This window comes from Amyelois transitella, chromosome 13 (assembly GCF_032362555.1).
Source record: "Amyelois transitella isolate CPQ chromosome 13, ilAmyTran1.1, whole genome shotgun sequence".
Classification (NCBI taxonomy): domain Eukaryota; kingdom Metazoa; phylum Arthropoda; class Insecta; order Lepidoptera; family Pyralidae; genus Amyelois; species Amyelois transitella.
In genome coordinates this window covers 9233226-9246255 of record NC_083516.1, presented here as the reverse complement: position 1 = coordinate 9246255, position 13030 = coordinate 9233226, and the positions used below count along the sequence as shown (strand labels likewise).

The 13030-nt window shown below is 31.6% G+C and overlaps 1 protein-coding gene across 3 annotated transcripts; it reads left to right on the top strand.

Annotated features, from left to right (window-relative positions):
* The first annotated feature begins 391 nt into the window (after positions 1-391).
* Positions 392-12665, top strand: LOC106132891 (glycoprotein-N-acetylgalactosamine 3-beta-galactosyltransferase 1). Of its 3 annotated transcripts, none has more exons than XM_013332455.2 (8): positions 392-598; positions 3795-3925; positions 5552-5784; positions 6295-6433; positions 7089-7185; positions 7601-7727; positions 8877-9031; positions 9369-12665. In XM_013332455.2, exons 1-8 carry the CDS (start codon positions 593-595, stop codon positions 9537-9539), a joined length of 1059 nt encoding a protein of 352 aa, XP_013187909.1. In that variant the 5' UTR covers positions 392-592; the 3' UTR covers positions 9540-12665. The 3 variants fall into 3 exon arrangements, with proteins under 3 accessions (XP_013187909.1, XP_060803314.1, XP_013187911.1); XM_013332457.2 differs by lacking the exon at positions 392-598 and adding an exon at positions 736-801; XM_060947331.1 differs by lacking the exons at positions 392-598; positions 3795-3925 and adding an exon at positions 618-801.
* The last annotated feature ends 365 nt before the right edge of the window (positions 12666-13030 follow it).

Below are 13030 nucleotides of genomic sequence, written 5' to 3'. Positions count from 1 at the left end.
CCCGCAAATCCCGGACGGAGACATCGCCATATTAATATATACATTTCAGTTCATTGATCCCAATTCAATCTACCTATTCCGATCGTTAATTATTACAGAAAATAATGATTTCAATTAACTTAAAAAAATACCCGGCCAAGTGCGAGTCGGACTCGCACACTAAGTGTTCCATACCATCATTACGTTAGGTACTTTGTTTTTCATATTCATGTTTCTACCTTTTTATTGAAATCGACCCAAAAATTGCTAAAATTATGTAGAAATGTCATAAAATCTAGACTCATGCCTAGATTATAGACTGCTTTGTTTTTGTGTATAATTTGATTTGTCAATGTTATTGTCAGTTAGGCAGGTGTCAGGGGTTTCGAGCAATACTTTGTATACTATTCAAATAGGTAGGTACCTAACAAATCAAATCAATGTCTACCACTATTTGTGGCATTAACATCATTGAGTTTTTATTACATTTATTTTGAAAATACATGGCTACTTATACACGGAAATACGCTTTACGCACGCTCATGTGAGGTAAATTAATAATACTAATCAATATAACATGGATATGCAGAGAGGCTAATAAATTGTCGCAAATATGACGGTAAGTTTTGTACATTTTATTGAATCAATTTAAAGTCTTATCTATTCTATTTATCGTATGTATCCGAGGCGTTATCAAAGAACTGGGCACTTATATCCTCTGCAGCTTCATTCTAATGTAACAATCAGCTATTACAGTACTGTTCTACATACTATTGTATTTTGTATTGTCGGTGAAGTGTCGAAACTGTGTTTAATATTCAGGTACTATTAAAAATATTATTTCAATGTACTAATAAAATTTACTCTTTCTTTTCAGTAGATAATTTAATGTTCACAATTATGCTGAGGTACTTGTAATTAAAAAAGTAGGTACCTATTAGTTTTGTGGATGAGTTATTTAGTGGTGTTGATAATGTTATAATGATAAATCTTAGTATTTGTAATTAATCCAATGTAGTGCACAAAACTTAAAATCTCATGCCAGTCAAAAAAAAGTTTATACTCAACATGTCTGAGAAACAAACCAAATAAATGAATAAAAAATTATGATGAATTATTTATATAGCATACATACATCCCATCTTTCATATAATCATGTCTTTTTTCCTTTCGGGATAGACGTCTCACGAGGACTGAAAGGCCACAAAAGCAAAGTGTCCTAAAGTGGAATATGAATTTTAATAATCGCAAAAACACCCTGTATTTTAATATTTATTTATTTGCATTCTTTTCACATAAAGCACAACGAATAAACCTGACTTTTATGGATATTTTTATCGCCCAACAATTTCTCTAATTGCCTCAATCATTATTTCCTAACACCTTACAATCTAAATTTATTGAGAACACACACTGTTTTTCCAAACTGCTATTGCTAAGGCAAGATATTTAATTTTGATTTATTTCCTACCAAGTGGGTATATCATTATTTTTTTACGAACCATGAAAATTCAGTTTTTAATTACTTTATATGTATATATGTACTCAGTCTATGAATTTTTCAATCACTCACAATTTAGTATCAGATTGTGTTTCAATTGTTATTATTGTGTGTGAATTCTGAGTATGTTGAAAATGGATGTATGTGTTTTTTGTATAAACATTCACTAAAATCATGGACTAATAGGAAATTAAAATAAATAATAAATTTAATTAATTAATAGAGTCAAATAATTTAATTGTCTTTTTCTAGTACCTAGTTAACTTATTGTACATATGTAGTGAAATAAGTTAAGCACAACACAGGCAGTACAGTCTGGTGTATTCTGGGTATATTTCTTGTGATTTAATAAGTGACAACCCACAAGACGGGTTAATGTGTAATGATATTAATAAATATTAAAAAAAAATTAAACAAAAAAATAAAAACAATAAAAAAAATTTATTAAAACTTGAAGAAAAAAAACCTTACCAGAATGGATTCTCTTTCAGTAAATCCTTAATTTTTGCAAACTACATACATACATATAATGACGTCTTTTTCACTTAGGGGAAGATAGAGCCGAACAGTAAATAACATAGGGCCACGTTCAGCTGTATGGCATAATGATAAAATTAATCGAATTGCATTTGCATTGAATTGAAATATAGCAAACTAGTAAAAAAAATAAAGATAAATTTATAAAAAGTCGCGCGCGCAATTCCATAAAGGAAAAACATAGATTAGGAACAACGGAAAATAATTATTACTGAGAATGTACCAATCAAATCTGATTTTACACTTCATCACAGAGGCCATATGAATGGTGAATTAACAGGCGCTTGCGTATCTCGATCAAATTGCCTTGCCGCATAGCCGACAACTTAATTGTTCAGTAGCTAAACAATACTCTTATTTAACCAATTCCATTTGACCTATTGACTAATAAATGAGTCGGAGGTGTTTTTATAGAAGGGACAATGCTAAATCGTTCTAGCAAAGTGCACACCTTTGAGTTGAAGAACAACTTCGAACTCGAAGCTTTCGGAGCCGCGTTTTTTAACTGGAGGAGATCTTCCTTCATCCTTTTAGTTACTGTCATTTAAAAGTTCAGTCTCGCTACGTATAAGTATAGTTCAGCAATAATATTATGAAAGTCTGTTATTTAAATTTCTATAAAAATATAAAAAATCTAAATTCAAAAGTTGCAAGCTACTAATGAGGCTAAGTAAATTGTGTGTATTGGTTTCGACTCACGAAAGTCCACTAATTGAAACAATGCAAGAAAGGCATTTGACATCACAAACAAACAAACAACTAAACAGAATGTATGCATTTTAAATTTGTTAAGACATCAACACATTACGTGGATGGTTCTAAAACAATTGTAGTCATTCAAACTTGTGATCTCGCGACGAATCACGTTATGGGTCTTCTCAGGGTAATTTGAAAATGGCCGAAATATTTTTATTGTTGTATTATACATTTCTAGTTTATCACGCTCTTGTTAAAATAAAATAAAGCAAAAATAATATTTAAATTATTTTATTTAAATTGGTAAGTTTGGAGTACCTTTAAATATGTTTTATTCGTTAGATAGGCCGTTAAAAAATGTTAAAAAAATTTGAAAATTTTCAGATAGCAGTTTTCCACACCACCAAAAACATAAGTAATTTGTTTCATTAATCAAACGTTAGATGTTTTCAAACTGTATTTATTATCGCTATTAAAACAAAAAGATCGTTTGTAAATAAATCAGATCATATTGTAAGTACAATGTAACTAAAACATTCTCAAAGCAATCGTGCGTGTGTTATCAAAATAATTGTCATAATTTTAATATGACATTGTACGAGTAGTTGTCTTCGCCAATCAATGCGCGTTATACATACTAGTATATGTGATTTTTGAAGTGTGTTTTTAAATTATTGATATTATGAAAATAATTATTTTTCATTCCTGTCTTAATTTTTTTTAATAAAAATTCGCGTTTTTTTTTCTTAAATTCAAATTTAAAGTACGTAATTCAAAGTTTAATAAAAAATATGAACTATTTATTTTAACAGTCGTCGCACGGTTGATTTTTAATCGAGATATACAAGCAGTGAGTAACCAACAACCAACATTGTAAATAAAAACTTACGGAAGCAGATCTAAAGGATACCCGAACTATATTTTTTTAGTCGTAGGTACAATAAAATACATTTTATTTTATACAAATTTAAAAACATTTTATAGGTACCTATCTACAATCTAACTTTTTTAATGTAAACGTGAACTTGTTTATTGTACCAAAATATAAATTAGGGTAATACTTTTGACAATGTACGCACAGGCAGAAGCTCGGGTGATGGGTCGTCGTTTTGTTCTAACATTGGTGATTGGGATATCAGCGGGATTTAGTGTCGCATACATATTCTTAACATCTACAGGACACGGCAGAGATGTAGTTTATTCTCAGTACAGGTAAATATAAATGACGCTTTTTGTAATATTTCTTTCGCATGCCGTGTTGTTTTAATTGTGCTCTTTCTGCTTGTGTTTTTGTGTTTTTTTTTGTGCTCTGTGATTATCTATGCTTGCGCTTTACACACACTGTACACCACGAACATTAATTAATTAATTTTAATACTAATATTGAAATAGTAAGTTAAAGTTTATTTAAATAAAAAAAAAAACTTTCTTGTTTGTAAAAAAGTTGTTTTTTTTTTTTGCAAATTGTTCTTGAAAGAAAATAAATAATAAATAAAGAACAATTTGCTTTTCAGGTACATGTTTTAACATATTTTGTTAATTGGATTTATAATCATCTTAATTCATTTTAATTGTTAATTTTATTTAGATGAGTATATGAAATAAAATGTCTTTTTACGAGTAAGTAATACCAGCTCTGCTCAGCGACCAGAGTAAAAAAGCCTTGCTTAAAAATCTTAACAAATTTGCAGACAGACATTAAAATCATGTCAGTCATATACCTACCCTCTGCACTAAACAGTTGTCGTTGTCTTAGACTCTTAAGTGCATTTATAAGTTCTTAGCTTTAAACAAGATTGCCTTATTTCAGTTTAGCAATATCGATCTAGCATACTCGGCGATAAATACAGAAATTTTAATATTAGCGCTTTCAAATTGTTGCAAATGAGGTCTTTATAAATAGCAATGTTCCCAATACAGAATAGGAAAAAGAGATATATTAATTTTTTTATATTTTCGTGCATGGCTTTGTTAAAGTTTTATAGGCGTAGTTACTGATTGAGTATATATATATATATATATATATATATATGTATTATTACTCAGCAAAACAATGAGAATAGATTGCCCATATCAAATAAATTTATTGAAATTTATTGGCCTGTTTTGAGTGGGAGTCTGACTGACCTCAATCAGTAAAGATGAAGATATTTTTATTATGTATAATAGTTAAAAAGAAATTCAATGTACAGTCATCGGCAGAGAAACATGACCGTTGGCTGTACATAAAATGCATTTGGTGTTTTTTTTATATTAGTAGATAACACAGCATGATTCTCCGGTATCAATTATGAACTGGCTAGTCTTAGCTCATATTTATCAGCTCTTACAAATTACTTATATGTACAGTCCATTTTTTAACGTACTGAAATAAAAGTAATCTTTATTTTTATTATTTTATTAAGTTTAATTTTTATTAAATTATTTAATATTTTATTAAAATAATAAAAAATAAATAAATTGCATAAAATCAATCTGCGGGCACCGGTTCTTGCAGAGTTTTGCAGGTTGCATGCAGAGACTGTGCTTAAATTTAATTTTAGTTTGTTATCTTTTTTTTGTTGTATACGTAGGTAGTTTTAGTATCTAATCATAAGCACTTTATTTGGTTATATTTCAAATTTAATTATTTTTTTATCGTGAGAAGAAAAAGCGAAATGGATATAACATTTAGTAATAAATTTCTTTTGCTATTAACTTTTAATTTATTTTTCTTTAAATAGACGTACCAAAATTTTTATCATTTTAACTACTTACCTAAAGAAATGGACTATACAGTATGACCGAGAGGTACATTTATAACATACAACATATTTTACAATTACAAACAAATTTCAGAGAATCGGCAAGAGATCTAGAGAAACATCCCATATCGAATCTGATTGAACACAGTAGCGATGAGCCGGCGCACAGAAATGAAGACAGATCGGTCGCCGATGAGTTGGCGAAGAAAGTCAGGGTGCTATGCTGGGTGATGACCCAACCTGTCAATCATAATAAAAAGGCCAGGCATGTGAAAGCGACGTGGGGGAAGAGGTGTAATAAGCTTATATTCATGAGCTCGGAGGAAGGTGAGTTTGACAGAATCTCAGAGCTGAAATACAAAGTATTTTCAAGTTATGTTAGAACCAACGGTTTAAAAGTTATCGCGTTACAAAGATACGTATATACAAAAAAAATATATATACATATATTCGGTCCAAGTTAGTCTATTGGTAGACCTTACTCGCTTCGTTTGCTCGGTCAGTAACACAAAATTTAAGATATAGGTACCTATGAAGCGCAATGCAAAAATAAGTTAGGTTGATATAACCTACATACATAGTATAAACGTAATGTTCTTTTATAGTTAAAGGGTTAGGTTAGATACTTAGGTTCTTTTATTTCGTAGTATATTTTCATTTTTATTTATTCTGAGGTAAGTAAAAAAATACTTTACTTATCGCAAACTTTTACTAAAAATACCCGTGCGAAGCCGGGACGGGTTGCCAAAGTCAAAGAAATAAGTTAATTATAATCTATGTAATGACTTTAAAAAAGGAAAAGAGATCTCAATTCGCCCGTTTTTTTTTAATTTCCAGACGAATCTCTGCCGTCGGTTAAACTGCCAGTCCACGAAGGTCGGGACTATTTGTGGGCGAAGACGAAGGAGGCGTTCCGATACGTTTACGAGCATCACCGGCGGGACGCTGATTGGTTCCTCAAAGCTGATGATGACACGTAAGGATATAATCATTTTTAACTGTCGCCAGTTGGCGGCCATTTTGATTTTTCAGGTACTTTTTGTCGGTTGAGGTGTCAAATTACAACCGTAAACACCCGTAACAAATATCGTACCCGGATTACGATAATTTAATTTTAAAATTATATATATAAATATATATATATATATCATCATCTATATCATTAAAATTTATATCTATTGATCCTTATACGATGAATTCTTAAAGCAAGGACCAAATATCAATTATTTTTGTCTTTACTTTTTCGATAAGATATTAAAATTAACTTTTTTCAAGCTGAGCATGTCTCTCTGCCTAAAGTACCTACCTTGTGGCCTTAAGTCTAACTGTCAATTATAGTATATAATTTCTTAACTTGTAATTTGAATCACGAAATATCTAATTTAATCTCTGCGTGAACTGAGCGGATGCCATTGTGATATTACTCGACATTTGGCGGTTTCGAAGTTTAATTTTCTAGCATAAATATGCACCAAATGAATGTAGCTTTCATTATATTTCCGTAAATTAATGAAAGTAGCTTTAGCATTATTACATTATACGAGTATTACGTAAATTAATTAAAAAATGTTAAGGAATTTGTTCACTCCGCACAATTTTATGTGCATAAAAAAACTATATTTTATTCACAGTTATGTCGTGGTAGAAAACCTGCGTTACATGTTGGCCGACCACGACCCTGGTCAACCCATGTACTTCGGGTGCCGATTCAAACACTTCACTCAGCAGGTTTGTCATAGTTATTAAGTACCGTTTGGTGTCGTGTGGTTCCCGGCACCAATAGAAAAAAGAACAGGACCACCCCATCTCTTTTCAATTGATTTCGTAAAAGGCGACTAAGAGATAGGCTTATGTACTTAGGATTCCTCTTTTAGGCGATGGGCTAGCTGTCCTGTCACTATTTGAATCTTAATTCTATCATTAGGCCATACAGGTGAACGTCTACCGCGCAAGGGATATAGAAGTGATTATATGAATGAATGACAACTTTACATTGGTGTTGTAACCATAAAAAATTGCATTGATAATAATTCCGAAATTGATAAATTTTCACATGTAGCTTATGAGATGCGTTAGTTTTACTGACACACATAAAGTTTGGGTCAGCTAGCTACAGTAATTTTGTATGATTGATTCATACCAGGGTTACATGAGCGGTGGTGCGGGTTACGTTTTAAGCAGGAACGCGCTCGATCGCTTCGTGAACAAAGCGCTGCCGTCGCCACATCTGTGCAAAGTGAGCGAACACGGCGCTGAAGATGCGGAGATGGGTGAGTTGCTATTTTTTAAAGTATGTTTAGTATAAATTTTTAATGTGTGGTTCCCGGTACCAATACAAAAAAGAATAGGACCACTCCATCTCTTTCCCATGGATGTCGTAAAAGGCGACTAAGGAATAGACTTACAAACTTGGGATTCTTTTTTAGGCGATGGGCTAGCAGCCTGTCACTATTTGAATCTCAATTCTATCATTAAGCCAAATAGCTGAACGTGGCCATTCAGTCTTTTCAAGACTGTTGGCTCTGTCTACCCCGCAAGGGATATAGACGTGACCATATGTATGTATGAATGTAAATTTTTAATTAAGTCACGACGTCAACTGAGCCTACACATCCTGGTTTGATAGTTAGCTAAGAAATGTCAGTGTAAAGTGAGAAAGAATGGCGCTGAAGATGCGGAGATGGGTAAGTTAGAACTTGTTGAGTTTGGTGTCATTTTGTCAAGTAGCTCATGACGTCAACTGATCCTGCCCACCCTGGTTTGATAGTCTAGCTAAGAAATCGCTTTGTAAATATAGTTATCCTCACATCTGTGCGAAGTGAGCAAGCATTACGCTGAAGATGAGGAGATGGGTTAGTTATAACTTGTTTTAGTGACTTTGGAATCAAGTTTTAAGAAGGTCATGGCGTCAACTGATCCTGCACATCCTGGTTTGATAGTCTAGCTAAGAAATGGCTTTGTAAGTGAAGCGCTGCCGTCGCTAAGTCAGTGTAAAAGTGAGAAAGAATGGCGCTGAAGATGCGGAGATGGGTAAGTTAGAACTTGTTGAGTTTGGTATCATTTTGTCAAGTAGCTCATGACGTCAACTGATCCTGCACACCCTGGTTTGATAGTCTAGCTAAGAAATCGCTTTGTAAATATAGTTATCCCTACATCTGTACGGAGTGAGCGAGCATTACGCTGAAGATGCGGAGATGGGTGAGTAACTATTTGTTTTAGCGATTTTGGTAACATTTTTTCAAGTAGCTCATGGCGTCAACTGAGCCTGCATACCCTGTGTAATTTAAAGAATATGGAGTCAAGTTCCAATCGGAGAGCGTCCTGGCGAAAGGTAATTTCTTAAACCGACCAAGTTTTAATGAAGATTATTATGTATTTTATTATTCAGTTTATTGTTTAATGTGAAATTTTTATTCAAGGTAAGTGCCTGGACAACATCGGCGTGAAAGCAATGGACTCCAGGGACAGTTACCATAGAGGCCGGTTCTTCCCCTTTGTGCCTCACGACCACTTGTTCCCTAATAAGGACAAAGACTTTTGGTACTGGCACTATATCTACTATCCTACTGAAGATGTGAGTAAAAAAGTTTTTATTACTATATCGATGCTTCATACCTGACTGGAATGTCAATCACTTGCTATTGCCCGCGACTTCGTTCGCCATAAAAAATCATTAAAAAATTGCCAAAAAATGCCCATTACGAGGGTTTGAGAGGATTTTGTAGCAATATCTTTCAAGTACAGGCATCGGTAAAATGTATATGTATTGAAATAAGAAGCGCCACAATGTTATATGCACTAGACATTAAACTCCGGATTTAGAGCTCTGATATTGTTAAAAATGCTAGTTACAGCATCGAAAGCGCTAAGTTGGCAACACTGGTGTTAAGTTTCATATATTTCCCCGCCAGGGTCTCGACTGCTGTTCCGACCACGCCATTTCCTTCCACTACGTATCACCAGACATGATGTATGTGATGGACTATCTGATATATCATCTCAGACCTTACGGCATCAGCTTTGGCACCGGTGATCTACCAAAGATACTTAGAAACAGCACCAAAGAGATTACTACAAATTAGTTTTTAATGTCAACTGTGATTTTTTATAAGAATAAGTAATTTTTCAAGATGTTATAGTCTCTGCCTACCACTCCGGGAAAGAGGCGTGATTTTATGTATGTATGTATGTATAAGTCATTTTTAGTTACTATTGTTAGGAGACTGTTGCTGTGATCAGCGGGGTGTGATATACATATATATATATATATATGACAATTTGGCACACATAACAAATTGTAGTACAAAAAAATCAAATATAAAGTTCAAGGTTCTTAGCTTTTAATGGATCTCTGAGGACGAAGGGCCCCGGGTACGACCCTCGGGTGCCTTAATGGTGAAGACAGTGTCTTTATTTACGCCATTAAAGGGTTTTACACCTCCTGATTACAGAATCGGCCTCCTAGCTATAGTAACAGAAGTTTTCCGATAAAGCCTCTCTGATTTTGCATTTGAAAAGTGGTAATATATTTCAATGTGATAATCAAAGTTGATACCCCACTAGTGTAAAAAAAATATTTTAAATATCGCATGATATTCTTCTTGGTCCCATAGGGAATGAGATTTTTAGAACAGTGAGTTTGCATATATGTATGCCTTTCTAATGTTCTTTGGACCATTTAGGCAAGAAAAAATATGCGAAAATATTCTGTAGATTTGAATACTTAAAATTTAAAAGATATAGAGATACTCTACATTTGTAATTGATGCGCTGGCGCATTTGAATTAAAAGCCTAGGTTGACCACGTAATGAAAGACATTTATTTATAAAAGAAAAATGTTTATTTAAGGCAAAAATTAATTCTCACGTAGTATTTTTTTTAATGTTTACTTCAAAAGACCTTTGTATATATATATGGCGGAATTCGAATTATTAACTCTATTTAGGACTAGAATCTCATAAAGACATACTATTCTTGCCGAAATGTAGGGTAATAATTTTTATATGTAAGCTTATAACAAACAATCAGTGATAATTTTAAGTCAAAATTTGTTATTCTTAAGAATTTTTTTTCAAATGATTTTTTGACGATACAAGACCTTAAATACTCCGTTTGAAAATTGGCATCAAAGATTGATAGCTTATTTGCAAACTTTTACGTATTATGTCAAAGTAAAAAAATATCGTAAAAATAAAATAGAATAATAGAGTTAATCTCATACTTTACAATCATTACTTAGTATAACACAAGGTCACATAAAGTTTATTTATACATCCAAAATATTCTTGGCATGGCATACCGTGCGAATCCGGGTCGGGTCGCTAGTATCTAATAGATTGTAAGTGCAAAAGCTACGCCGAAACTCTTGCCTATATAACGTAATGTGCAATAAATAAATAAGTAATTTTGACTTTTAGGTAGATGACACTTTACTAATATCACTATATCCATAGCTACTACCTTATAGTTTTTTTTTCCTATTTGGCGTTACTGGGAAATTTTTTTCCTACTAAATATATGTTAAACCCACATCAAATAAGAAATGACCCCAGACTTTATATGGTAGTTTCTTCATTCCGACCAAAAACTCAAGCGTGTTTTATTTTAACAAATACTTCATTGATCTCCCGACTTTTTCTAATTCTATTGGCGATGTCATCTGTCAATAAGACTTCTCGCGATCTTCATTTTTAAGAGATAAAAAAGTTAATAATGTGTCAAAATGCTTTGAGTATTCGGCCTTAAGTCTATCATGTCCACATATTTATTATAAATTCTTAATCGAAAATCTCTTATGAATGTTTTTATTGATTTAATTTATCATAAGTTCGTTCAGTCCGATTTATAAATCAGGGTAATTTTTAGAATTTAATTGAAAAGATCGTTTTATTGATTTTTATACAAATTTTGATGCCATTTAAGATTTCATTTCCGCTAATAAAAAATGAGTGATCCTTTGCATTTTTGTGCTGCAAATAACTTTATGTTAAATATTTGTATATAACGTTATTGTGACAGTGTTTAAAAATATCGTCAAATAATTTTGAAATTTCTACTTATACATTTGCATAATAGTCAAATATTTATTTTAAAAGCTAACATAAGTTTGTTTTTATAAAGATAGTGTCTAATTTATGAAGCCAAAAATATAAGTAAACATATATTTCATAAAATATATGACCATGGACACATTATTATCACAAAACGCAGTTAAGTGTGATAACCAATTACACCTACAATTAAAAATATATCTACAGGGTGACTGGTATATCTCGTGTAATATTTAGGAACTTAGTAAATCACGAGCACGCTTAAAATAATAATCTTTAAAACCTACTATTATTTTTTTATTATTTGGAATGAGAATCGGATAGTTAGTGCCCCATTTCAATATGCAACGCGATTTATCAGACACCCCGTATATATTATTAGATGCGTTCTTATTTTTAGTCAAAAATGTATCTTACTCAACTAGTCTTAAGTTAAATCTTTATTACCAAAGAATCTTTTGTAATATGTTATTGAAGGCTCTAAGTTACCGCATTTATTTTAGGTACAATCTAGTCGTAAGATGATTCCATTATGTGTGTGTGTATGTGTGTGTAGATATTAAAATTATATCTATAAAACTAATAGTAAAAATATAGTGAAATCAAGACATAGGAAGGATAACAAAATAGTAGTTGTAATTTAAAAAAAATCTTGTAGATAGATTTTGTGCATTTCATTTGATAAAACCATTGGCTAAAAGACATTAAAAAGAAAAAAAGTTATTTGATTAAAAAAAAATAAAAGATAAATCGTTTTGCAAAATTATTCATTAAATAATTGTTTGGAAAATTATAAAACCAGTTGTTAAAAAAATGTAAATAAGGTTGTATATAATCTTCCTTCTCAGTAAGTAATTTTGTCGAATTATAAGCTAAGTAGATTTATAGTTCCACACAAAGGTTTCTAAAATATCTTTAAAGCTTCCTATGAGTAATATACGTAGGACGAATATGTGAAATAATGACTCAGTGTACAAAAACCAGTGTTTAATTTGTATAACAAAACATTCAAAAAGTTTCTTAATTTAACGATTTTTTAAGCATTTATTTTGTATTTATTACGTATGTATATGTTCTTTTTTAAAGATCATAATTTGATATTGTCATTGATATTAATTTTACTGATTTGCTCAATTTGTGTTTGATCCAAATAAACAACGTTGCGTATTCTTAATTGTTTTATTTACTATGACATTTGCTGTGTGATTGTGATTTGATGTGAACTGTGACAAAATTTGAATTTTTACTTTATAAGTAAATTTTGAATAAGACGTTTGCTCACCCCATAACATTTGTCTGGAGGACAAACATCTTTGGAAAATATCCTTGATGGTAGGAGTCATTACAAATACTGCTTAAACTTTGTAAGAATACATACAGTCCAGATAAATAAACCCTTAGTTTCAGAGCCAACAACTTTGAATGCGCTGTGTGGAAGAAATCGAACTGAATTTTTTCATTTAAGTCGTGATCATAAAAATATGCATAATATTGTCATACATTATTCCTATTCCTATGCACT